The 26,028-nt window shown below is 48.7% G+C and overlaps 2 protein-coding genes and 2 long non-coding RNA genes across 6 annotated transcripts; 1 reads left to right on the forward strand and 3 right to left on the reverse strand.

Annotated features, from left to right (window-relative positions):
• Positions 1-1,562: 1,562 nt before the first annotated feature.
• HOXC11 (homeobox C11) lies at positions 1,563-4,939 on the reverse strand. Of its 2 annotated transcripts, none has more exons than XM_026115952.2 (2): positions 4,139-4,939; positions 1,563-2,813 (listed from the first exon to the last, which is right to left on the reverse strand). In XM_026115952.2, the coding sequence occupies exons 1-2, from the start codon at positions 4,830-4,832 to the stop codon at positions 2,581-2,583; spliced, it is 927 nt and encodes a 308-aa protein (XP_025971737.1). In that variant the 5' UTR covers positions 4,833-4,939; the 3' UTR covers positions 1,563-2,580. The 2 variants fall into 2 exon arrangements, 1 of the variants encoding a protein (XP_025971737.1); XR_010385362.1 differs by lacking the exon at positions 4,139-4,939 and adding an exon at positions 2,980-3,689 and having other exon boundaries at positions 2,727-2,813.
• A 1,241-nt stretch (positions 4,940-6,180) lies between these two features.
• Positions 6,181-15,012, reverse strand: LOC112992722 (uncharacterized). 2 transcript variants are annotated; one of them, XR_003261598.2, is made up of 3 exons: positions 14,340-15,012; positions 13,331-13,443; positions 6,181-10,421 (listed from the first exon to the last, which is right to left on the reverse strand). It is a non-coding gene; the product is annotated as an uncharacterized LOC112992722 (long non-coding RNA). The 2 variants fall into 2 exon arrangements; XR_010385361.1 differs by having other exon boundaries at positions 14,371-15,010.
• Positions 15,013-16,759: 1,747 nt separating this feature from the next.
• On the forward strand, positions 16,760-21,845 carry LOC112992721 (uncharacterized). Its single transcript, XR_010385359.1, has 5 exons — positions 16,760-16,804; positions 18,486-18,639; positions 20,246-20,385; positions 21,029-21,138; positions 21,757-21,845. It is a non-coding gene; the product is annotated as an uncharacterized LOC112992721 (long non-coding RNA).
• On the reverse strand, positions 19,747-24,812 carry HOXC12 (homeobox C12). The gene is made up of 2 exons (XM_026115953.2): positions 24,221-24,812; positions 19,747-23,220 (listed from the first exon to the last, which is right to left on the reverse strand). Exons 1-2 carry the CDS (start codon positions 24,780-24,782, stop codon positions 22,982-22,984), a joined length of 801 nt encoding a protein of 266 aa, XP_025971738.1. The 5' UTR covers positions 24,783-24,812; the 3' UTR covers positions 19,747-22,981.
• Between the last annotated feature and the right edge of the window lie 1,216 nt (positions 24,813-26,028).

Below are 26,028 nucleotides of genomic sequence, written 5' to 3' on the forward strand. Positions count from 1 at the left end.
ATTAACTGCCGTTTCTGACCTCGTGATATTCACCTTATTGCACCTCTCTTTGGTTTTCCTAACCTTGGGAAGGTTTGGCAAACACTCATTAAAGAAAGGTGATTTTTCTTTCCCCCCCCCCCCCCCTCTCATAACGCCTTTTCCCCCCGGCTGGTGCCGGAGTGCAGCAGGACCCGGCGACATCTGCGCCGAAGATGGCTCCTTTAACCACATCTTGTCTATTTGGACTTTTTTTTTTGCAGCTCAGGAAAGCCCCGTGCACCCCTGCAAGGTCTCCCCCCCGTTAGGGCCGACTTCTCCAAGCCGGGAAGCTCAGGCGGGATTTTAGGCCGCGGACAAGCGTCCTTTGAGCCGGCAGCCTTTGCAAAAATAAATAGCGATAAAATCATAATAAAGCCCCGCTTTGCCATCCAACCCCCCGCTTTTTTTCCCCCCTTTCCCTACCCCGGTTTCCCACCCCTGTAATGAGAAACATGCCTGTGAACATCCTTTCAAGAGCGTATCGTGGCGAGGACGCGGCTATCACGAAAACCCACGTTGTTTCGCATTTATTTGTGTGCGGCTCGTGTTTGTGTGCGAGCAAACTCCGAGCATTTTTGCGGGTTCTCGTTTTTTTCCCCTACCGTTGTCAAATCCAATCCGGAGCCACCATCAAAGCGTTTTCCTTCCACGGCGTTGTATTTAAAGACAAGTATGAGAATTTTACAAGAACACGCGCAATGGATGGGAATATAACGTGGTGTTTCTTTGCTGCTGTTTTGTTTTCCTCCCTCCTTTTTTCCCCCTCCTCTCGTCCATATGCAAAATCCCATCGCTCCACATCAGAAAGCAAGAGAGCATTCAGATTGGAAACCCCAAACATACCCCCCCCTTAAAAAAAACCCTGAAAACAACCCTCCACATCGTGATATTTACACAAAATGCATGCATCACACCACCAAGGGCATCTTCTGCATTTCTTTGTCCTTGAAAACACTGTGTTTCTTTCATAGGCGGAGAGAAAAAAAGTCATTGTGCAAACGTAAAAAAAAAAATCACTTTTATGCCCTGTGCCTGGGAGTTGAACTTGTTTTCCTTAAGCAGGAATTTAAGGACTTGACTTTGCATTTGTGCTTTGTAGGTATAAGGTAGGTTATCCTTGACTTATGGAAATGCAGCTCGTTTCTTGGTGTAATTAGAGTTTCATTCATTAAAAAAAAAAAAAAAAGAAGGCTAATATAGTGTTCTCATGAAAATGCAAAAAAGATTAACTACAACCGGAAAACAGAGAAAGACATCTGGAGCCAAATTCAGAGCAGGATTACTGGGCCAAGAAAAATCCTATAAATTTCAATCCGATGATGAATACAATGAACTCCACAACTAAAGTGTGCTCCAAGGTGGAGGTTTCATATTAATACCAGTCATATTATCCCATATTGCAGCGAGCCACATGAATATGGATGATGATATTTCTGATACGCATTCAGGTATTTAAACTTCTAGAGACGAAACCCACACCACAATGACCGCAAAGAGGCTTTTAAGAGGGGAAATTCTAATAAAATGGTCAAATAAAATCATAATGTAGAACAGCTTGCAATGTCTTTATTTGCCACAGAATTTCACAGAATATCCCGGGGACTCACTTTACATACACAAAGAATTAATTTTTTTTTGTATTATTATTTTTCAAGGTTATTTTCTCCTGGTGTTCTTCGTTTCCCATTTCCGGAAGAAAAAAAAAAACGCACTACGAAATTTATTTACAAACAGTTATTGCAAATGTGTTTTCTTCTAGATTCCCCCCCTCCCCACTCAAAATGAAGAAACCATACTGCATAGTGTGTATATATATATGTATATATATGTGTGCACTTTGACATATAGATATGCATATATATATATTTATATAAAGGGGGTACGGAGGAGGAGGTGGAAATAATGAGAGTCCTTCTGCTAAGGACAGAGTATTTAAATTAGGTTTCGACAACAACCCTTGGCATGGAGAGCAGGAGACCACAAATGACTGGGGTGGGTGTGAATGTGCAGACACACACACACACACACACACACACACACACACACAGAGGCAAGGACACACATGTCTGTGTGTGCATTCTCACACACACACACACTCACACACACACTCACACTCACCCCAGATGAAGAGAACTGATCCTACAAGGAGACTTTGGCCGTTCCTGTGATAACACATCCGCATCCCGAAATCACCGCGGTCGTAACGCCCGGCGCTGCGCTTTGCTCAAACGGACAGGGGTGCCTAAATAATAATAATAACAATAAAAATAATAATAATAATAACAATTAAAAAAAAAACAAAAAAAGGACTCCCAAACTGTTTAGACAAAAACGTTAAATAAAATGTCCGTGGAATTCAAGTCCTTTCAACGGTTGGGTAACTGCAAGAATATTTCACTCCTTTTGTTACTCAGAACTGTCCCATACATACAAATATAAGTAACGAAAAGGCTTAAACTTTGAGGTTGCTTTGTCGACTCAAAGGGCAAACCCATGCTCGCAACTGTTCCTTCCTCCAGCCACAGACACCTCGCCAGCAGAGGGGATTTAAAAAGCTGTTCACAATAAGGGATTTCCAGAGAAATACTGCAGGCGGTCTCTGCTTAATTTTTTTTCTTTCATTCTTCTGTTCTGGAACCAAATTTTAACCTGTCGGTCGGTGAGATTTAGCATCCTGGACAACTGGAGCCTTTTCTCTTTGTTGATATAGACATTGAAGAAAAATTCTCGCTCCAGCTCTCGGATCTGGAATTTCGAATAGGGGCATCTCTTCTTCCTTGTTCTGGGAGCACCTTAAAAGAACCAGAAGGCAGTGTAAATACACTGAGAAAAGGCAAACCCGAGGCTCGTCTCCCCAGCTGATCCCACACATTGGGGCGCCCTCGGTTATTAAGGCACGGGGGGATCTCGCCCAGCACCGAGCCCTTTGCCTAGCGCTGCTCTTAGAGGTGAGCTCACCCAGGGTCTTAAGCACTGAGCCCCACAGTGCAGTTATTTCCCCCACTGCACAGGATTTAGACCCCGAAACACCCCCGTTTCAGGCGCAGCTCTGTTATTTTCAAAGAGCAGCCAGGCAGCGGGGATATTTAAGCAGGCTTTGGAGCGGACCGAGGGCTGGGGAAAACCCACGCTCAGCTGCAAAGCTGTTATCTGTAGAGAAACAGCATGAGCAAGGTTGGAATTATAGGCACTAGATATTATGTTCCGCACAAGTTTTTGATTAACTCCAGTCCTCGCCACACACGCAAAAAGGAATCAAAGTCAAAGCGAACTTCGCCTCCGAGCTGAAGAAGAGAAAAAAAAAAAAAAAAAAAGAGGGGGCTTTCTGCGGAGGCAAATAGGAAAACAAAACCACCCTCCCCTCTGCCAAAAAAAAAAAGAAAAAAAAAAAGAGCCCCACGCTGAACAGCAGCTCGCAAAGTTGCCTGGATTCAGCGTTTAAAACGCTCCTCCAAGGCTGCCTGGAAATGCGAGAGCATGCAAACAAAAATAACGAGAAGACCCAAGCAAACAGCCCCGCAAGGCGAAGACCCTCCTGACAAAAGCTAGACGCTCCACTAGGCTTGGAGGAGAAGAAACGCCACTTTGAAAGGAAAGTCTAAGCAAACGCACAGCTTGGAAGGAAAAGGCTGCATCTCCCCCCCCTTAGCACTACACCCCCAGCAAGAGCAAAGACTCGACATACACTTTTAATTAAAAAAACCCCACTCTGCATGCATCTCAGTGCCTAAAAGCCAGCACAGGCAGCCTAAGTAGTGTTCTGCCCAATTGCCTTTTACCCTCAGCAACCCGGGACCAAATCCTTTTAAAACGCTCACGTAAGTTCATGATCAAAGTTAATATTTGTCACGACGGTGGTGCTTTTAAAATTTCACAGACTCTAAGACACCGTGCCTGCGCCTAACATCTCCATCTTTTTTTTTTTCAAAGCGCTTTTCCCATCGTAAAAATCCTTCTCGTTTGGAAGAAAGAGCTTTGGAGGTTATAATAAAATCCTTTGAATGCTTATAAAACTCCACATAAAATTTGACCGACAAAACACGCCGGCTAGTCCCCTTAACCTTTTTCTTTTTTTTTTTTTTTCCTCCTTTTGGTAAACGTTTACTGCTCTACCTACTCGCGCCGCTGCTCTTGCTGCTCTCCTTGTTGACAGAGGAGGATGAGGCTGAAGAGCCGGGGTTCGTGTTCTCCTCTTCGTCTTCCGGGTCCAGCCCGGGCTCGCCGCGGGCTGCCAGCGCCTGGGCTTGCGCCTCGGGCTCCAGCTTGCCCTCGCCCTTCTGCAGGCAGCTCTCGGCGGGGGCGTCGGCGCCGCAATAGGCGTTGTCGAAGAAGCGGTCGAAGCCCTGCGGCAGGACGGTGTTTTTGCTCATGCCGCCGTAGAAGCCCGCCGGGGCCGGGTGGTTGGAGCTGGGGTGGTGGTGGTGGTGGTGGTGGTGGTGGCCGTAGCCGCTCTCGTTTTTCATTAGCATGTCGCTCATGGTGGCGGGCGGGAGGCACTCCCTGTGCATCAGCTCCTCCGCGGAGTAGCACGCCGCGTAATTGCCGCGCGGGTGCCACTTGCTCGAGGGCTCGAGCCCGTAGGAGACCTCCCGCACGGGCGGCACTTGCGAGAGGTTGGCGGAGTACGGGTAGGAGATTTGGCGAGAGGGGGCCTGTGGCAGGAAGGAGGACACGGTGGAGAATTCAGGGACGTAATAGGTGCAGCTGGGGAGGTAGAGGTTGGAGGCGCAACCTGCCCGCTCGCCAAACTCGGCGCTCCGCTCTTTGCGCGACTGCGAGCAGAAGTTGCCCAGGTTCACCGAGTTAAACATCTTTCGCCTTTTTCCGCGCTCCTAGGGCTTGAGGTTTGGGAGCCGATGTGCGGAGGGGAAAAAATTTGGGAAGGCGAGATGACGCGCTATCCGTCTTAGTCGCTCCGGCGGCCACGTGATCCAAAGTAGATATTGTCATATATCAGTTTGGAGCACTTAGATGCGTAGGAGTGGTTCACTTAGGTAAGATCGCAGAGGTTCAAACGATTGGTGTGCCAACACCGCAGAAACATTATGAAAATCAATCGCAGATTTGTATTCATTTTCCCGAAGGCACACCCCTTGCAAGCATTCAAAGCAGGACAAGTACAAGGGGCGGCTTGTGAAGTTGCTGGGTTTTTTTTTCCCCCTACCTCCTTCCTATTCGGATTCTGCTTTCTGTGGGGTTTTTTTTTTTTTTTTTGGTCGAGGATTTGGGTACGGGGAGGGGGCGATTTGGGCCGGGGAGGGGGGGGGGAGAGGGAGGGTCTTAGGGCGATGGAACTGTATCTTTCCACCCTTTTTCATAATTGCGGCTATTATTATAATTTATTCTTATGACTCTTTCTATCCTAGCCCTATCTTAGAAGTGTTCAGTAAAATCACAGGGAAAACGCTGGAGATGCAGAAGTAAGTTTTCCAACATTTCTCGAAATCTCGCTGCAGTGGGGAATGCGCAGCTCTTCGTACAGCTGGGCTGCTAAATTAGAGTGAATCTCTCTATCTATCTATCTATCGGGGAGCGAGGGGGCTGGTGCTAATTAACAAGCTTCTAACATACGCTAATTATGTCGAGCTCTATGTGCACATCAACTATACATCAAGCAGCTTGGCAGGGTTTATAGAGAATATACCATTTAAGCAATGACAGCTTGTGTGTGTGTGTGTTTGAGGTGGGGGGAATGTGTAAAGTTTCCAACTTTAAAGTTATCTCCGACCCAACGCAGGCCTGGCTTTAATGCCTTTTGATATCGAATTAGTAATATATCAAGGAATAGAACAAATGAATTAAGTCACTGCCTAATAAATATTCGAAAGCCTCCTTTAATGTTTTGTTAAATATTTATTATGGAAGAGTGGCACATTGAATATTTAATGCAATTGTTTATTGACAATCAATGAATGCACTTGCAGGAATGCTCTCATCATTTATTCTTCCAGCTGAATTAAAAAAAAGATATTCTTATTAAAGTCATTCGTCTTCCCTTCCATGCCCCGAGAGCTCCCTGTCTCTCCGTGTTTCTGCATGCTGACACCAAGCAAACAGTGGGACGGAAGGGCTGCCAGATATTTTGCGGGTTTCCCAAATAATCGGTAGCCTAAAATCGCTGCTTTAGACCCCGTGCAAAGGTGTACCTGGAGGACGGGGCACCTCGGGGCTGCCAGCGCTCCCGAGAGGCAGCTCAGCCGGGGGCTCACCCGAAAAACGCTTTGGGGAGCAAAATTGTCCGAGAGACATTGCCACGACCGGGGGCTCGTCGGGTTTTTCACCTGGATTAGAAATCGCCCGGCTGAGGTGGAAAACACGGTTCGCAGCATTTCCATTTCCAACCGAGGGGGCTCTTTTTTCCGGCTCGACATGAAAATAATGCAGTGCACCCCCCCCCCTCAACCCCTTTTCCCCCCTTTTCTTTACAGGATGCCCCGAGTTTTTCTTTTCCCCTTGAATTAACTCTTTCCCAACGCCCGGTGAAAGGAGGAATAAACAAAAATATTGCATCGCCTACACCTAAACCCGAAGTCCGCTCAGTTTGGTGGCTGAGTCCTTCCAGCAAGACCCCCACACGGGCAGGGAGTGCGATGCTTTTATCGGGAATATCTTGTCAAATCGAGCTGCAGGCAAATCAAGCAGCAGGCAGAAAAAAAGGGCAAAGCCCCGACCCTGGACATATCGTTGGGACGAGGGAAAGCTGCGGTGTTTCGCCTCGCTCCCCGCACGCAACTCCCAAACTCAGCCCAGTAATAACCAATTCACCAGCAAGGAGCATCAGAGGCTCCCAGTCCTGCTCGGGGTTGTCCCTCCTGCAGCTGGGCACCCCTGCACAGGTCCCTTTTCCTTAACCTCGCTCAAATTTTTGCATTTGATTCCCTTGCATTTCGTGCAACCTTATGTTTGCCGCCCCGTTTTAACCCGGGGCTTGCTTAATTCCTAGGCGAGGGTGCCAGAAAATCAGAGCAAAATGCACCTCACGCAACCGCACGAAGGTTACAGGCACTAATACATATATATAGATAGATATCCTGCAATTCTGAAGGAATGCACAGCAAAAGAAAAGAAAAAGTTAATTTTTATTGAGAAAAAAAGCAGCCTGGCAAGTCCGTGTCTTGCAGCAGAGCAGAGAGCAGAGGATTTAGAGATCACAGAGCAAAATTACAGTGGGTATTGCAGGAGGTCTTTCAAAACTGTGGTGCTTATCAGGCAGGATGCCCGGATTTCCAAGTATTTATTCCCGAAACCTGGACGGGAAACATGGCGGCTTCGCATGCTAAGGTTGTGCGCTCTTCCTCAGTTTGAGCCTTTTTCCTCCTCCGAAGGCAGCAATGCCTTCATTTTTATTTATTTTTATTTATGGATGGCTTCCCCCCCCCCCTTTAGCTTTGTGTTTTCTGTTTAAGGAGAGCCGCTCTCATAAAGCTCTTTTTATAAGGGATCGGGGCGTGCGTGTGCGCAGAGATAAATACATACACCCATATAAATATGTCTGTAATGCCAAAATGAACCGTGATTTTCTCGCTAAGGCACCGTTTCGCTGATGAATACAGAGAAAAGGAGTCTGGCTGGCGAGATGGATTTCTTGGGTTTGTAGTCTGCCCTGTTTTATGACTTGGACGTCGTTTTGGGCAAAACTTTTAATTAAAGTGTCAGCGATCTTTTAACTTGGCTTTTTATGGACCAATATTAATACTAACTACAAACTAATAATGTTAAGCTATTGTTTATGAGCGCAATTATTTTTTCCCCCCAGTTCCCTCCTCTTTGCAACCTGCGTGCGGAATATTCTAACTCCGATTAAAACGAGAAAGGGTGTTAAATATACATTTTATTTTTTTCCAGAGCCATTTCAGTGCAGATTCCCTAGCAAGGTTGCAGGCATCAAGCTTTGCATCCAGAGCAGGAACCGAGCTCGTCGCTAGCAAACGGGACCAGGGCTGCTCCTTAAACACAAAACAAAGCAACCCCCCCCCCCCAAAAAAAAAACCCGAAGAGCAAACAAAAATACATGTGTGGCATAGCACCCGACGTCTAGGTGCATGAATAATTTATTGCTCCTCGTAGGTAAATGCATCTGAAACAAGCCCCGGGGTCGTTTTGTGTTTTAAACCCAGTTTAAAGGAGAGGATTTGCCTGCTTCCTGCAAGGGAGCACAGAAGAGACAGCTGTGGAGTCACAGCACTTGAATTTGACCACCAAAGTGACTACCATAAAACCGAATGAGGGCTGGCGTCTCGCATTCCTTTTGGTTCCCCTTAAAAAAAAAGTCAAATGACTTTAAGGCATATCCCTTATAGGCATCCAGAACATTGAAGCCGGTTCATTTTTAACCTACTTCATTTCCTAGCCGTGAATGCGAGGCGAATGGAAAAGCTTAGAGCGTGGAGTGGGAAAAAAAACATATAAAATAAAACCTGTATTTAGTCTCTTTAAAAAAAAAAGCCAGCCGAACTTGAGACGGGGGAAAGGTCTTGTTTTGCTCCGGGAAGTTGCTCCGATGTGACTGTACACATGAGATGCAATTGCCCCGACTGCAAGAAACTTCGCTAGTTTGTTAATTCAGCAATAAAGGAAAAGCCAGCGGAGACCACAGAGCCTTTCCCTCCTCTCCTTTGCAATTATATACCGAAATATCCACCTAGCTAGGTGGTGGGTTTATGCTGGCATCTCCGCCGGAGCCTTTTCCATGGGAAGGACTTCAGGCTACCAAAATTCCCTCCACCAGACACAGCAAAGTGCAAGTAAAAAAATAATAATTAAAAAAAAAAACACCTCACCAACCCCATCGCCTCTTGCTTCGCGGTGCGCACTCCTTCGCCTGATATAATGAAAACACTTAACACGTTTAACAGCGTTTTCAGCAGGCAAACGGACAAAGCTCAAGGCTTGTGAGATGTGTTTTGGGTTACTAACATGGATTTTAGGGTTATGCGAAGAGTCATTCCGTGACCGAATATATTGCAGCGCTTGTCCCGAAATCAAAACCTCGGAGTTGTGAAAGTTGGCTTTAGCTGGTCTATGTAAACATCTGAAGTTATATTTTGATTTAGGTTAATCCTGTACTTGAACTCTTCTCAATAAATCATGCCCAATTTTTTTTCCCATTGGGAAGAGAAGATCCCCCCTCCCGCCCCAAAGCTACAGTTATTTGACTGCAATGTAAATTCGTTAGTAACCTCCCAACTCTGGTCAAAAACTTTCTGTAAGTAATGCCATAAAGAAGCCTTTGTCCGAGACATGCCCGTACAGTATGGAAACTATCGGCTGGAAGAAGAAAAGAGAAGTAGATTTTATACCAACCTGACTTACCATGTTACTCATTGCTACTTTCTGTGGTCTCAAGATAGCTGGTGCATTATTTTTACCCTGCGTCTTCCCCAATTTCGGACAGTTGGTCAAAGTTTGCTTTGGCTCACACTTTTTTGGGGAAAAAAAGGAGCCTTTGCAAACCTGCTTTGCTAACCTGTGCTCACTCGTGGCTGCAAACGCCAGTGAGGGCAAAAATCACTCCTTTCACGGACGCATCCCCAGCAGCTGCGAAGAGATGTGACTTGCTTTTTGCTAAAAAAAGGCTCAAACTTCTGATGTCTAATGACTTTGGCCTATCAGATGTTCTCAAACTCATTTTTCCCTCCCTTCCATTCGAGTACTACAATTACTTCCTAAGAAGAAAAAAAAAAGGAGGGGAGAGAGGGAGAGAGAAAGAGAGGAAACCCAGGCCAGTAAACAGATTACTAGACACCGCGTATGGGTAGAGGAAATCTGGAGAGAGACAATAGCTACAAGTGGGAAGCGCTTGGGAAATATTATTGTCCCCAAATGGCAAAGATAAATTTAATTGGATGCAAGCCAAGCTGCTACAGAAAACTATATAAGCTGTGAACAATTCAAAGGGAAAAAAACGACTTAGATCTCTCTAGGCTTGAGCTGCGAGTTCAAAATCATGTGGACTTAATCAAGATAAAAGCAGATAAACTATGTTTCCCAACCGCAGTCAACGCTGCGACTGTCTGGGATAGAAATGTGCGACCGGGTGTCGGATTCAAATGGGAGCGATGCCGCGGAGGCGTTAAGGAGAGTTGGGCTTAATCATAACCCGTATAACTAACACTTTTCTCCTGCGAAAGCCAATCAGGCTGCACATTTATTCGGGATTTTTTCTCACCAGCCCCGGTCGAGGACTTGGGTCCTTCCCTACCGACCCACGGGAAGAGATGAGCTGCGCCGAGGCCGGGGGGAATGTAAACGTGTGTGTGCTTTAATGTATTTATTTACTTTTTTTTCCTCTCTCGGCACAGCTACATTTCAGGGAGCTGCTGAAGCATGTGAAAAAGCGAGGTTTGGTGAATTCGAGTGAGACTTCGCAGCGTGCTCCTGGGGCCGTTGCAAAATTCAGCCTGGAGGAGAGACAGGAAACCCAGAAGAGAGCTCGTTAAGCAACACCTATTTCTATTCCACAGCCCCCCTCTTTTTTTCCCCCCACCAAACCTCTAAAAATACTTATTCAAACACAAAGGAAGACACATAAAACACCCCCAAACCTTCAAAAATGCTTTATTCGCCAGACATTCCCTCTTGATAACTTTAGCAGTGACACTAAAATGTGCAAAACGGTGTTGAGAAAAAAGAAAGTCGGAAATTGTGGCAGGGAAAATGTGTTTGCTGTTGGGTAGCCTATTTCTTAGCAAAATAGCCCCAATATGCAGAGTCGAGAATGGGAGGTGGGCGACTAATCCGCTCCAGCCTTATTAAAACCGCACACACGTTTGCATGCGTGGAATTTAATCCTTAAATACCCAGGAAATCATTTCCAAGGATTGCACTTTAATACTTTGGCTCCCGCATCCCTTTTTTTTTTTCCCCTTTCCTTTCCACAACAGCTAACACCTAGATGTATTTCCCTCAGACACCCATTGATCAAAGGGGAATCTCAAGAGTTTATGGGGATAAACTTCAATAGTTCGCGATGGAGGGAGCGGCCGCGCTGGGCTCTCTCTTCCATCACCACATTAATCAGAATAAAATGAAACAAAATCCTCCAGCTGCTTCACGCGGGGACGTTTTACAAACCCAGAGCCGGCTTTGGGAGGCGAAAGGCTGCCAGTGCACGGATGCGGCCCGAGAGGACGGTGCAGGGGGGCAAAGTGCCTCTGTCCCTCCCTGTCCGTCTGTCCGTCCACCCACTGCACCTACCTGCCTTTCCCTCTGCGCGCACATCCCTCTCCACCTATAAAAGGCATGCACGCAGGAAAAATCCCAAGCGAAATCATATATTCTTCTTCTTATTATTATTTCTCTATATTTATTTATTTATTTATTTATGGAGAAGCAGAGGGATCCGGGCACAAAATCCCTTTTAAAAACTTCCTTTACTCTATGCCCTCCGCTAAGCACCACGGCTCCTCCCGGGCTTCTGCGGAATAATAGATGATATTCCCAGCTTTTTCTGCTGTCGGGACCGAAGGTTTGAACTTGTTTTTTTTTTTGGGGGGGGTTTTTTTTCGGTGCCACGTTCAGTTGGAATGAATATGTTTTTAAATTAATGTGGCCAGAGCTCGCCTCTAATAAGGTGCGAGGCTTGAAAATAGCCCATGTAACACTGGAGAGCAGAGAAATCATGAATTCAAAGTCGGTCTAAGAATTGGACTCAAACTATTCCCTCCATCTGGTACCTTAGTGTATAATTTCTGTGTTTTCTTCTTTCTTTTTCTTTCTTTCTTTCTTTCTTTCTTTCTTTCTTTCTTTCTTTCTTTCTTTCTTTCTTTCTTTCTTTCTTTCTTTCCATATTTATTACGAAGGTGGGAGTCTATAGCTGCACGGGCGGCTCTATGGAGAAATATGAAGCCCTTTGCTGTTATAAACATGCAGAGTTCTTCATTCATTGCTAGATTAAACACGCACATATATTCTGGTTAATCACGGGTTTATATTCCTTGTAGCACGGCTATATCTAAATAATTGTAGAAGTATTTATTTCTCCATAGCACACGGGTTCCTGTATAGGGGTAATTGGTGATCTGTGCATCTATCCTCCATAACACTAATCGCGTATTTTATTCTTCCCTGCTATTAAGGGCCGGATAATCAACACAATTTTCTTCTCCCATTTGACGACTGCCTAAAGCAGAGGCCAAAAAAAAAAAAAAAAGGAGAGTAAACACTTTCCGGGATTTTTTTTTACGGGGAAAGGTTGCAAAATGAAGCAATGTGGACACTATTTTTTTCCTCTTCTCGGGGATTTTAAGAGGGCGGAGCGGGGGTTGAGCGCCGTTTGCTCGGGGGTTGCTCTGCCCCCCCGGGCAGCCCCGAGGAGGGTTTTGGGGGCTAATCCCGGCCCAAAGCCGGGCTTGGGCGGCGGGTCCCGGCAAGCTGTGCCGGGCTGAGCGGAGCCGCGGGTCCGGTCGCGCTCGGTGCAGGTTCCCCCCGCGCCGTTTTCCCCTTTTTCCCCCTTTTTCCCCCATGAGGCTGTTTGCAAGAGAAAGAAAGAGGAGAAAACCCAACTTGCTGTAAATACACACATTTTCGGTTTTTTTTCCCCCCACCCCGGGCTCCGGCTCGGCACCGGCTCAGTCCCCGGCGCTTCCAAAGGAGGTGGGAGAGGAGCCGCAATATTTGGGGTTCGGGGGGGGGCAGAGGGGGGTGCAAAGCCACAACCCCGGCCCTGGCGACAGTCCCCTCCCGGCCACGCGTTTTTTAATCTCTCCGCCGTTTTCCCATAGCCCGGGCGCGTTGAGTTGGGGAGTTTCTGCCGTTTCTAACATTGATGGGTTAAATTGAAGTTTCCTTTTTTAGGTCCCCCCCCCCAATTTTTTTTTCCTGCCGTGCAAATATTCAGAGTGAAGCCGCGCGGAAGGAGAGGAGAAAGGGGAAAGACAACACGACTTATTCCAGGGAAAGATGAGAAAATCCGTGAGGCGCTCAGTGCTTTTTCCACCCACCGTCGCATCCCGACACCCCCGTTGCACCCCCCGGCTGGCCCGGGCTATCGCTTATTTATTATTAACCCCTTCCCCGCTGCGGGCCAGCTCCTGCCCAGGCCAAAAATGAGTCAAAACTGACCCGAAACCAGCTTCACACCCGGATTACAATACACACGATTCCGTTAAAGTTGTCCCCAGCTCCGCGAAAAAGGCAGCAGAGGAGCTCAGCTCCGTCAGCTCCCAATATTCCCCCTTCCCGCTTTATTCCGTCTCCCTTTATTTAAGGATTACGCGCCCATTCCCGGCTTTTTTTTTATTTTCTCCCTCTTTGAGACAAAAAAATCTGCCCCCTCTCCAGCCCCCCCTGCTTCTGCCTCTCTCCTTACCGAGCGAACTTCATTGTTTTCTGGAGGAAATGGTAATGTTCAGACATTAAACCTTAATTGGGCTTTTCTTTATGATGTTTAATTTCCTCCACGGCAGACGTGTTCGCATCTTGCTGGAAAAAAAAAAGAAAGAAGGGGAAAAAAAAGGGGGGGGGGGGCTTGTTTGAAGTCTGCAATCCAACCGGTGAGGGGGGAAAGGGGATAAATAAATAAATGTATCGGGTGGGGGAAAAAAAATCCCCTTTTTTCCCCCAATTCCCCCCCCACCCCCAGAAGTGCATTTGGGTCTTCATCCCTCTTTCTCCCCCCATCCCTCCCCAGTGGGATGGAGGGGGGGGAAAGGGGGGGGGAGGCAAAGCGGCCGCGGTGGCGGAGGGCCCGGGCGGCCGTGGCGTTGCCCGCGGGGGCTGCGGCGGAGCGGCGCGGCCGCGGAAGGTAGGCGGGAGGCTTAACTTGACCTTCACTTTGCCGCGGCCGCCCCCGCCCACCCTAGACGGGCTGCCCGGACGCGGCCTCCCTCGGGCAGCGCCGGCGGGGCCGCGGGAGGCCCCCGCGCTATAGCCGGGGCGGGGGGCGGCGGGGGATACCCGCGGTGGGGGGGGGGCATGCTTGGAGGATGCCCCCTCCAATCCCCTCCTCCTGCACCCCCATTTCCCCATTTCCCCCCCCCCAAACCCGCCCCACTTCGGGAAAAGCCCCAGCGGTCCGCAAAAAGCGACCCCCGGCAATTTTTATTTGTCATTATTTTTTAGCGGGGTGAGCCCAAGTTTGTCCCTTTTCCTCAAGAAAAATCTCGATTAGTCCTTTCCCCACTTTTTTTTTCCCTCCCTTTTTCCTCACCCCGAAGGGAAAAAAAAGAAAAAGAAAACCCACCGCCTGCCCGTGCCGCCCCGCAGCCAGAAATCTCCCCCAACCTGCACCGAGCCTCCCCGCAGCGGGTTTTCCCCCCTTTTTCCCACCCCCAAACCGAAGCCCCGGGCGTTTCACGCAGAAACCCACGTTTTCCTACCGAAAATAAAAAAAACAGCCCCAATTTTTACGTTCTCACGCGGGAATCGCGGCAGCGAGCGCGGCTCCTCTTGGCAAATATTCGCTTTTCTCCCACGCAGGAAAAAAAAAAACCACCCGGCAGCGCGATTTCATTTTCTTGGGATGATTCCTTTAAAGTTTGGGGGCAGGCCGCTTTTGGGAAGGCCCTTTGGAAACCCCTCGGGAAAGCCGGGAGCCGTGCAGATGTGTAACTCGTGCCTGCTCTGAGCGCCTTTGTGTGCGTCCGGGTGTCTGGGTGCGCGGGGGGAGAGACAGATGCTTTATTTCACATTCTCTCCATAAAGAGACAATTATTTCTCTATTTATCCACCTAAGCAATAAATACTCCTCATCCGCAATTACAGATGAAGACGGCTGGGTTAAATACGCCTAAAGTCCGTTTTTGCGCTCCGCAAGGTAACAGCCGAGTGGGAAAAGAGGGATTTTTTTTGCTTTTTAGAGAGGAGATTTGCTGCGAAAAGCCGCGGGGGGAAATAGCCCAACTTTGCACGGAGCAGCGAAGCCTTGGCCGGGAGCTGCCAGGAGCTTAGCAGCTCCCAAAATGCGGGGGAAAACCACCGGGGGTCTAAAGACCGCTTTAGCTGGGCCCTCTCCGAAGCACCCTGGGGTGCCGGGGGTCCCCGCGGGTGCGCAGGGTGGGCCGTGGGTGCGATGAGTTGGTCGGGGCACAGCGGAGCAGCGCATTAACAGCGCTGCTGTGTTTGCACCTTCTCTCCGCGTTTACACACCGGGGATAAGCACAGACATTCCCCCTATACAGGCGCCGGGGGGGTCATATATGCCCCAACACCCCCCGCGGATTTCGTCTTGCAGAGCCGCCCCAAAGCCCGCGGGACTTATTTTCCAAAGAAGAAATGAGCGCTGGCCCACACCATCTCTTAAAATATCCCGGGGAAATCTTATTTCTACTATTTCTAGCTTAAAATATTTTGATTTGAGGTAATCTGTAGGGTCTTTTTCATTTTTTCCCCCCTTTTACTGGACCCGAAGTCTGCCCGACAGTCTTCATTGCTACCTTGGGTCTCCAACTGTATTTTTCCATACCTAATTTTTTAAATGCCTTCTCCTTTAGCAGCGTCTCGTATCACCTCATAAGAGTTTACTAGTTAATCATAAAAATAAAATGAATTTCCACACTCGCGGCAATTATCGACACTTCTCCGCCGAATCTGTGCGTTGGAGGAGGCGCAGCAGCGGACTGCAGCAAAAGATGAATATTAATACGCCTTCGCAGGGAAAAATTAATTTTGGCAAATGTTGTTATAATGAGATATCCTGATGCTTTATATGTTCGCCGTGGCAATGTTTTTCTAACCCGTGTCTAGAATTAAAGCACAAACTCTCTTAAAAAATTACAGGTAGATTTTTAACGCGGATTTGGGGCACATGCGCTCATATTCCGTGTAGACCAAAAGACAGGCGAAGTATGATTTATTCTGAATGAGGGAGGTATAAGATTTCTGCCTTTTCCTAGGACCGTAAAGACACAGATCTGGGGAAAAACACGCATTTACATTTCCAGACTTAGGAAAGAAGGATAAAGGGTCTGTTTTCCAAAATAGCGATTTTTTTTTTTTTTTTACATCTCGAGTAGGGAAAAGGGAGACAACACTCTCCCCGCCTCCCAAGTGTAGGAGATGGGTAGTTAGTACGAGATTTATTGGAGGAAGAGGGGTGCACATGTTTATTTTCTATTTGAACAACATGAAAATCAAGTCATTTAATGAAGTCTGTCTTGAAAAAAAAAGGAGGGGGAGCGGTTTGCGGAGAGTCAACAAGATGCAGCCATTAGAAAATCCACGCAATTTGGCCGCAGTCAGGAGTACAAGCCCACTGATCTTTTTATCTTTCTTATCCTTTTCATCTTTATTATCACTCTTGTTAACAACACCAATGAGACTGGATACATATATCTCCTTTAAATGCAGTCATCCATGGAGCCATTGTAGTTGCTAGCTACAGATATATTAATTAATTTATTCTCTCAGCAGTAAAATATTGCTGTGTCTACTTGCTACCTACCAAGCAATAAAAAAGAGGCTTTTTTTTCCCTTTCCCCCTCTGCACTTCATTAGGCTTTACCTATAAGTTTCCATTGGAAATGATTTGCTTCAAACTAATTACTTGCAATGTACTTCGTTTTCCTCTCGCGGGGTCTGGAAGGTTTCAAAGTGGGGTGGGTGGCCATATGCTGATAAATGCTGCTAATTATTCCCACTCTGTGTTTATTTTATATTTATGAACCCGCACTCGGAGTCAAAACAAGGCATTCTTCGCTAATAACGCACTGGCATATTAATGAAAAGGGGGCATGTGACTGAAAACAGCCCCTATAATAGCGCGGGGGAGGAAACCAAACAGTTAATATATCACAGAATTAGCCAAAGGACGGAGGCTCAGCCACACACAGACCGAAATAAGGAGGTGAAGGAAAGTCCTTATGATTACTCTAATGCGAATTATTGCATTTATTGTTAATTACGCTAAGACTTTAAGCTGCAGCCCTGTAAAATGCAGATGCAAGGAGGTGGCTTTGCTTTTATCTGCGGGAGCTGCTGGGGAAAGGCGGCGGCGGAGGGGGGGATTTGAGGAGGGAATGCAAAATATTTGCACACAGGCATCTCCGAGATGCTGGAGTGCAGCCCGAGCGGTTAGTTGTGCGCGCAGGTTACGCGCTGAGCGCCCGTCGCAAGGAAACGCAGCCCCCGGGAGCAGGCAGGGGCGAAGGGACCCCCCAGCCCTGCACCGCCACCCCCCCCCCCCCCCCCGGGGCCCTCGCACTCGGTTTTTCTCTCATCCAGCTCCTTTTCCTGGTGTTTTCCGCGAAATCCATCACCGAGGGCCGGGGACGAGCCCAAATTTCAGTTTTCTCCTCGGCTTTAAACCGCCGAGGGAGAAAAGCCGGGTTTTATTTTCCGCTGCACGTTTAATTCTTTCCAGCTCGCTCGCTGCTAAGTCACCTCCGAGTCCTTAAGGTTTGGGTGCAGAAAGCACTTATTGGGCTCAGAACAAGGTGGTTGAGGGATTTCGCTCCCTGCGTTGAATTTTCGCTGTTGCTTTGGCTTTAACCGGCTCTTCATGGCTTTGGAATTAGCTCAGCGCTATCTCGGGTCGGGTTTTATCCCGCGGGTTTTGCAAAGGTGCTCGAAGAAACCCGACATTTCTTCAGCACAAAGGCAGCAAGAATCTATCTCCTGGCTTAAAAGAAAGAAAGAAAAAAGTCCTTTGTGTTCGCACTTGGTACATTATCGCTCCCATATTGAGTACATGCCCAAAGCACCGATGCATGAATAATTCCCTAAAATTGACCTGCACGCATTAATATTTTCTACGATTTTGCAGCCGTTGTGAAATAGTACCTCGGTCTTTGTCATTAGCTGTAGAAATACACCTCGCAATTAAAGAGACGAGGGTTTTTCTCCCCTCGCTAACGAATTCATTTTAAAGCCGGAGCAATGAAATACGCTGCTGAATAAAAGAAACCGGCCCAGAAATAATACAGATTTTTATGGCGAAGCAACAATTTGTTCTATCCACTCGCTGGTAATAAATAAGTTTTATCTATTTTTGGCGAGTGTTTGAATGTCTTTGAAATCCGACTATTTCTGCTCAAGGTGAACCGACTTACAATATATACAATTTATGTCCTTCTCTACAATTCAGACCTGTTAGGCATAATTCCTCCTCCAGCCCATTTTTTATGCCAGATTGGCGCACGCACACACTCACACACATGCACTGCTACATAAAAATGAGCAAAAAAGTGTATAAAAATCTGCCTTGAGTTTGCAAATACAATGTATGTGTGTCCACACGACAACCCTGTTGCCGGAGCAGAGAAAACACAGGGGAAGTGTGTGCAATCCTGTGGGGAAAAAAAAGCAAAACAAAACAACCAACAAGGACTACAGCAAAAAAGTCTATTTTCACAGAAACCTATGTTCAAGCCCCACAAACTCTGTGGATTTTGCCCACTGCTATTTCCTCGTGTCCCAAGACTTAGATCTTCCCGGTGGTTGGGTTTTGCTGGAAATTGGGAAGGCGGCAGAACTGCGGCCCATTGCTATGGAAATTTTGGCTTTCTCCTTCCTTCTTTCCTGTCCAGATCAAGCAAATCCTGGGGGAAAAAAATGAAACCGTGAAGGACTGGGTGAATTTTCTCCTAATTGTGATCCTGGAGGACCTCAAGCCCCCAAGCGCACTCGCCTTGTGGACATCACAACGCCTTCCTTGAGGAAATAGGGACATTATAGGAAAAGGTTGCGATTAATTAGCTTTAATTGTGTCTCTCTCACGGAAAAAACTCATTTTAGCTCCATCAGGCTGAGCACAGGGCAGAGCCTCCCAGTGTGCTCCAGTCCGAGGGATGTGCTGAGCTACCAGTTACCGGGCTCAGGGATGGATGAGGCCGGGAGTCAGGGCAAAAAGTGACTTAATTCACCGCCACGATGGTTTCCTTTGGCATTTCTTTCATTAAAATCCCTCGTGGATCTTCAAAAAGCTTTTTATCTAATGCATGGTCCCTGCCTCTGGGAACTTGGTGGCATCTCCACTGGGGGAAAAAAAAAACAACAAAAAAGATAATACAGTATATATAAATATCCGCTTGGAGAGACATCGAGGAAATCGTAATCTAATTTATTTCAATTGGCCTGGCGGGGTTATTTTCTTTGGTTGTTGTTGCTGTTAAATTAATTTGTTGGGAATTTACAGTGAAGAAACGCCGTAACGCTAGTCCTAATAACCATAATCATAACAATAAGCATCAACACGCCGGTTTCGAAACTCATTCTAATATATTTCCAATTTAAGAGCTGCATTTTCGCCTCTCATTCCCATCTTAATGTCAGACCCAAGATATCCTTGAGGTTCCTCCAGTTTCTGTGCATATAGGGAAATCCATCCATACAGTATTTCCCCTATGTCCATAAAGGCTATGTGGGCAAGGAGCTGCTTCCAAGGGAGTTTTTTTTCCCTCCTTGCACCCTCCAGAAGAGACAAAAGAATCGCAATTAGGCAAAATGCAAGCATTCCCGAGTTTCTTCTTAAAAGAAAATGCATCTCAGTTGAATTTCACTTCCAATTAGTGTGATGCACAAGAGTATATTCTCATTAAAACAGCGATTTTGAGATTAACTTCTGCTTCTTGCTTCCTCAGGATTTCTCTAATTATATTTACAGTGGCGCAGCGAGCGATATTTCTCTCCTTTTACAGCGCGTTTTACACGTTCATTTAATTATTTTTTTACGAAAAGATGATCTATAAGCCACAGAAGGCAAGGCTGGCCCATATATTTTTTGTTACTCTTTTATTAACCTTGCTAGTTAATACTAATTTAAAATAGTAAGCAGTAAATCACCAAGCGGATGTTTGGGGGCAATTTTATTTATTATCAAGAAATCACATAATAATACATTAATTTTTTTATTTTTATTATTATTGTGAAGCAACTTTTTACAGGACTATATAAAGCCGGAACGTGCTAGAACAGACATTTGCATAGACCCTACAGATAATAGCTTGAGGTAAGAAACATTACATATGAGCTCTACCGCAAAGGATGCATATTGACCGCTAGACTAGGGGGTACAAGCAGAAAAACGGTGCCACGAACACAGAGACCAAACACAGGACGAACAGAAATCCCACCGAAGAGCATTTGTAAAGCAATCCGAAAGAGCATATTGCATATATTTGGGGTTTTTTGGGGGTGATTTTCTTAGCACACATTGACTAGGGACAACCCTCCGGTGCTGCTGGTGACTCGTCTTTTGTGTTTTGGGGACGGCGAGGTTTTCGCTCGGTGGAAGTGACCCTCGCTGGGGGAAGGAGAGCGAAACGGGGGCGTTTGTTTTCTTTTTAAGATGCCGGCAGTGAAATGCAACCGAGCCTTGCTGATATTTCCCCGGAATTCACCCAAATTCCTACTTTCCTCCAAAACAAACCTGCCTCCCAACCGACGGCTCCTAGCAGCGGTGCGGAGGGTGAAGGGGCAGAATCTGAGGTTAGTTACGTCAAACACAAGCGGATTTGGTCCCTTCCCGTGGAATCACAAAACTCGAGGCTTTCTGGGTCCCCACGACACCGCACAGCTTCAGTGGGAGCCTGAACCCTCCCCGCCCCTGCGAGCCAGGGCCCCGAAAGCGCTTCCCTCCCCCAAAACCACCACCGGGCTGCCAAATCCAAGCCCCCTTCCCCATAAACTAAATTTTTCCACATTTCCTTCCTCGTTTCATTGCACATGGTTCAGCCGAAGCACATATATATATATATAAATGTATATATATCAAACGTGCCCTGGGCTTTATTGCACAGCATGGGGAGAGGCGCTGCCCTCCTTCGGGCTCTGGCTTGGGCAAGGTGAGTGGGGAGGGGGCAAAAAGCGACCCTCGCACATAAGCAATGAGGAAAGAAAAGGGGGGGGGGGGATCTTTCCTTTGCAAAAGCAACCGGAGGGAAATAAAGCTGTGACATTTCCAGGGTTGAAGGAAGGGGGGGAAAAGGGGGGAAGCAGCCGGGGAGCTGGGGAAGGGGTGAGCGTGACATGCGGGTAGAGGCTCCTGGATGCTCCCGAGCCTGGCAGCGGACACAGAGGGGAGGAAAAGGCTGCTTTTTTTTCCCTCTGCTTTTTTTTTTTTTCTTTCCAGCCCAGGGAGGCATTTTAAAGGAGTCGGCTCCGTCCTTTGCAGCTCGTAAATAAAAGCATTCCTCGCCGCGGCTGGTCATGACCATGAACGCGGGGAAGCGGCAGCACGTGGTGAGCATCCAGCCTTCCCAGAAAACGCTGCTTGGCCGTAAAATTAATCCCACCGGGGTAAAAAACGAATTGGAGCAAAGCTTGTTGTGGCGAAACTCCGGGTTACGGCACTTTCTCCTCCCCAGTTTTATCCCGACTTAAAATTTGCCAAGCAGGCAAAGCTCCCCTGGTACCTAAACCTGCTGCTTTGCCCCTTCCCACCACCTTGCCGACCCCCTTCCCACCCCCTCAAAGCGCCTTGAACACCCACCTGACGGGGAATCACCCAAATGGGTGGTTTTCTGCAGAAAATGCGAGCACACGTACAAAGAAAATGCATCCCGTCCTCCCAGGCCCTCCCTATTGCCCTGCAAGGCAGAAGCAAGACAGCGGTTTGGGGAGCCCACAAATCTCCCTGCCTGCCCCCAAAATGCTTCTTTAAAGACGAGGCTGCCTCTAGTCACTGCTGTGATTTTTCTGGGGTGGCAAAGAAAAAATTGCTGCCTGGAGAAACTTGCAGGTCTTCCCCGGGGCTGTTCCCGATGGGTAAAAGAGAAGATGGGAAGCTACCGAGTTATCTTTGCCCCTACCTACACAAGAAATATCGCCTTAAAAGAAACGTAGTCTCTTCTTTCGTAGACAAAATAGCAACCGAGCGACAACGTGGCTCTTTGGAGGGATCCCAGGGAAGATAAGATGCGACTCGCTCAAACAGACTCCAACAGGCTGCTACTACCGGATGGTTAAAAAAAAAAGGAGGATTTTTCTGTACGTGGTCATCACTAAACACATCAAAACAGCCTAAATACTCCGTCGAGTGGTTTAAAGAAAAAGACATCATTTTAGCCAGCTAGATAAGAAGGATCTGATTTTGGGGCAGAAAGCACACGTTGAGTGATTTCGGAGAAAACCTGTGAAAGGCTCCGGTTAACACAGGGGTGAAATCGGGTTTGCCCGAAGGGTTTTCCCGATGTGTGTGTGTTTGGGTATTTTCATTCTAGCCCTGACGTTGCATCAAAGCCTGGGGACAACCGGCCACCTCGTGACACATATAGGGACACAGTGCGACACACGAACCTCCTATTATATAGATAAATATCCTATGTACGGTACATACGCACAGCCTTTGTCTCTCGCCTCTTGCTGGAGATCCTGAACAAGCCTCTCCCCTAATTGGCCGCAAACCGGCGATTTGCATGGAAAAGACGCGTCTGGGTGACACGCAGCACTGCAAAAAGCCTTTTCCCCCAGAAATCACCTTGATTTAAGGTGAAACGCTGCATCCCCTTAGCTAGATTTTCCTGTCCCTCGCTGCTATTTTTCTCTCCCCCCCCCTCCACCTTTTTAAACCCGGAGCATGGCAAACCGACACTAAAAAAAAGCTCTGGACACTCAAAACCCTCGGTGGCACCCGAGGCCAGGGAGCAGATTTGGGGCTCCCCCCCCTCGCCGCGGTGCGAGCCCCGGCCAGGGCGCTGCACGGAGACCCTACCTGTCCTGCCGGCCAAGGACAAGCCGCTTAAATCGCCCTCAAAGCTCCCTTGCAGCCCAGAAACCACGGTGAGCGTCTCTGGAAGCACAGAAACCCGCCGGCGGGGCTGCCCTGTCGCCAGTCGCAGTCACTCCGGTTTCCCCCAAGCAGGGCAGCAGTTGCATATTCTCCTGATCTTATCTGCTCGCCGTCGGGTTTCTTTTTTGTTTTTTGTTTTTTTGTTTTTTTTTTACGGGAAGCTGCTTATTTATTAATAGCATTTATTTATTCATTTATTTCTCAGGGGGTGGGGGGGATTATTAAAGTCCCGGGAGCTCGAGTGAACGCTTAGAGAGTCGATGGGGTTTCGCCCACACGGACGCTTTTGCAACTTTAAAAGAAAGACAGAGCTTGCTCTCTCAGGAGGAGTCTTTTCTTTTTCATGCGTCGGTTCTGGAACCAGATCTTCACCTGCTGGTCGCTCAGGTTTAATCGGTCTGAGAGCTCCCTCCTTCTTTGGCGAGTAATGAATTCATTGACCATAAACTCCCCTTCCAGCTCGGCGAGCTGCAGCTTGGAGTAGGGTTTGCGCTTTTTCCGCGAGCGGGTGTGCAACGGGTACCAGGGAGCACCTGGGGGGGGGAGTAATCATCATCATCATCGTCATCAATCAAAGAAGGGGACCCCCCAACCCCTCGTCTTTCTCCACCTCCGCACTGCCTGCTTTGGTGTCCCTGCTGTCCCCATTGTCCCTGGTGTTCCCGTTATCCTCGGTGTCCCCGTCATCCCTGCTGTCCCCATCATCCCTGGTGTCCCCATTGTTCCTGGTGTCACCATTATCCTCCGTGTCCCCATCATCCTCGGTGTCCCCATCATCCCTGGTGTCCCCATCATCCCTGGTGTCCCCGTTATCCCTGGTGTCCCTATTATCCCTGGGGTCTTCATTATCCCTGGTGTCCCCGTTATCCCTGCTATCTTCATTATCCCTGTTGTCCCTATTATCCCCGGTGTCTTCAGTGTCCCCCACGTCGCCGCCGTGGCCGGGGCACGATGCTCTCGCCTCCCTCCCCGAGACCGCGGTGATGGGCGCAGCGGCGCTTCCCCGCGCGGGCAGCGTTATAAGCGGGGCGCGGAGCGCGGGGGCCGCGTTAGGACCCCGCCGGGGACCCCACGGCCGGGATAGGGCGCCCCAAAGAGCAGCTTTCCCTGAGTGCCGGCACTTATTTATTTATTTCCCCCGCCCCAAGCATCGCCCCTTTCCCCCCCCGCCCCGAGCTTCCCCCCTCCCTGGGGCAGACACACCTCGGCGAAGTCCCCAGGCAGCCCCGACACCCTGCCGACGGCCGCCGCCGTCCTCCAGCCGGAGCTGGGTGCACAGCCACTGTCCCTCGTCCCTCTTTTTTCCCCCTTTTTTATGGGATATTTACATGTTTACAGCCTTTTCTTTTAAAAGAAGCCCCACCTAATAAAACATTCGGGATTTCGGTGCTACCCCTAGCGGTCTCCGCACACATAGGCGCCGCCGCCGAGCCCACGGATCCCCCCCAAAAGCAACCCCCCCCCCCCCGACGGCAAGGTCCCAAGCAACCCAAGCCTCCAAGATGCCCCCCCCGGGGGTCGCCTGGGCCTTACCACCGGTGCCTAAAGTGCTGCCTTGGTTGAGGGGGGAGGCCAGGCTCGCCGGGTCGCCGGCGCTGCCTTTATTCCCTTCGTTGAGCAGCGACGAGCCGGAGTCGGACTCCAAGGACTGGCAAGAAGGGGGGTCGTGGGGCCCCCCCTCGGCGGGGCCATAGTCATATTTGCCGAAACTGCCCCCCAGGCCGTTGGGGAGGCCGGGCTCGAGGGGCAGCAGCGGGGGGTCCCTGGGCCTCTCGTCCCTCTTGAGCGCGGCGTCGGGGCAGGTTTCGCGGTAGTAGCATTTGGGGTCCTCCACGCGGGCGAGGTCGCAGGCTCGGCCGAAGGGCGGGTTGATGGAGACGGGGCTGCCCAGGTAGGGCTGCGCGTAGCCGTTGCAGGGCTCCGAGGAGGCCCAGGGCAAGGAGCACACGTTGTCCCGTCGGGGGTACGAGAGGGAGGGCAAGCCGGGCAGCTGCCCCCCGGACGCTCGGAAATTGGGGAAGTAGAAGGTGTCGCCCGTGTGGATGTTCACCAGAGGTCCCACAAAGCCGGGATTAAGGAGGTTGTGCTCGCCCATTTCCGCGGGCCGCACCGAAAAGCGCTCTACTTTATTGCTATCTGACATTAAACATAGTTAAGCCCCCGGCTCCGCCCCATTGGTCCGAGGGGGGTCACGTGGGCCCCCAAATTGCGCTGGCAGGGAGGGAGCGGGGGGGGCTGCTCTCCCCTCCCTTGGCAGCCGAGACAAAACACACCAGCAAGTTCCGCCTTTCGGGGCTTTTTTTTACGCCTTCTTTCCTCTCTTCCCTCTCTTTCTCTCTCCCCCCCCCCCCCCGGCCCGAAATAATAAAAAATCATAAAAATTCTCATAAAACATTTTATTAAAAAAAAAAAACAACAACGGCGGCTGCGAGCGCTGGCCCTGGGAAACGCCAAGCGCCCGCGGAGCTCGCGTTCAGCCGCCTCTCCGGGAAAGGGCAGATATGCAGTGATTTTCCCCCAAAAAAGCAGCGCGCCCCTCCCCCGACGGCTGCTCGGGGCCCTCCACCAGCTGTGGGACCGCGCCGCGCTCTCATTAATTACCTCCTTTATTAACTAAAACCGTGCGAATTTACAATATCTCCCCAATAAATTACGAGTAGATACTGTGTCATATAAAGTTTACTGGCTTTTTAAGGAGACGAATGATTGCGCCCGCAACAGGCTCCCAGCGAGGCGCGGTGGGATGGGCGACTTGGAGGCTATTTGCGACCTTTTCTCCGCTTTTTCCCCTATTTTTATTTTTTATTTTTTATTTCTGACTAGGTGGCTTTCAGCCGCCGGCGTGGGTTAGGGCAAGGCAGCCTCTTCCCAGGCTGCTGCCCCTCTTTCAAGGAAGGATGCAAGATTTGGAGCAACCCTCAATTGCTTTTATTAATGAGCTGTGTCGGGGAAAAAAAAAAGGACAGGGGAGAACAGGACTAGCCCTAGCCTGAATTTACCCGGTATATATTCCATATGCACGAACACGCGCACATATAGCATATATTATTCATGTATCATTTCCTCCGCCTTCATTTCTAAAGAAGAAAGAGAAAAATTGCAGTTGTCCCCGCAGCCCTCCGGTCCCCACCTCAAGAAATATAGGGGCATAAACACACACACACACACGTATGTGGTGCCTCGCCACCTTATAGCAATATATTCTGCACTCGTAACACCGCGGAGATCTTCCCTCCCACCCCTCGTCTTCCCCCGGTGATATTGCAAAGAGCTGCTGCAAAGCAAGAGAGGGGACGACAAAAAAAAATCAATATTGGGTTATTTAAGTTCGAAAATAAATA

The sequence above is a fragment of the Dromaius novaehollandiae genome, chromosome 28 (genome assembly GCF_036370855.1).
Source record: "Dromaius novaehollandiae isolate bDroNov1 chromosome 28, bDroNov1.hap1, whole genome shotgun sequence".
Taxonomy (NCBI): domain Eukaryota; kingdom Metazoa; phylum Chordata; class Aves; order Casuariiformes; family Dromaiidae; genus Dromaius; species Dromaius novaehollandiae.

What these genes read in the sequence shown, in the direction of transcription:
- HOXC12 (XM_026115953.2), bottom strand. Translation starts at nt 24,782, where the DNA reads ATGGGCGAGCACAACCTCCTTAATCCCGGCTTTGTGGGACCTCTGGTG. An exon ending in CAGCACTTTAGGCACCGGTG is followed by an intron (nt 23,221 to 24,220) that starts GTAAGGCCCAGG and finishes TCCCCCCCCCAG; the next exon opens with GTGCTCCCTGGTACCCGTTG.
- HOXC11 (XM_026115952.2), bottom strand. Translation starts at nt 4,832, where the DNA reads ATGTTTAACTCGGTGAACCTGGGCAACTTCTGCTCGCAGTCGCGCAAA. An exon ending in CAGCAAGAGCAGCGGCGCGA is followed by an intron (nt 2,814 to 4,138) that starts GTAGGTAGAGCA and finishes GGTTCTTTTAAG; the next exon opens with GTGCTCCCAGAACAAGGAAG.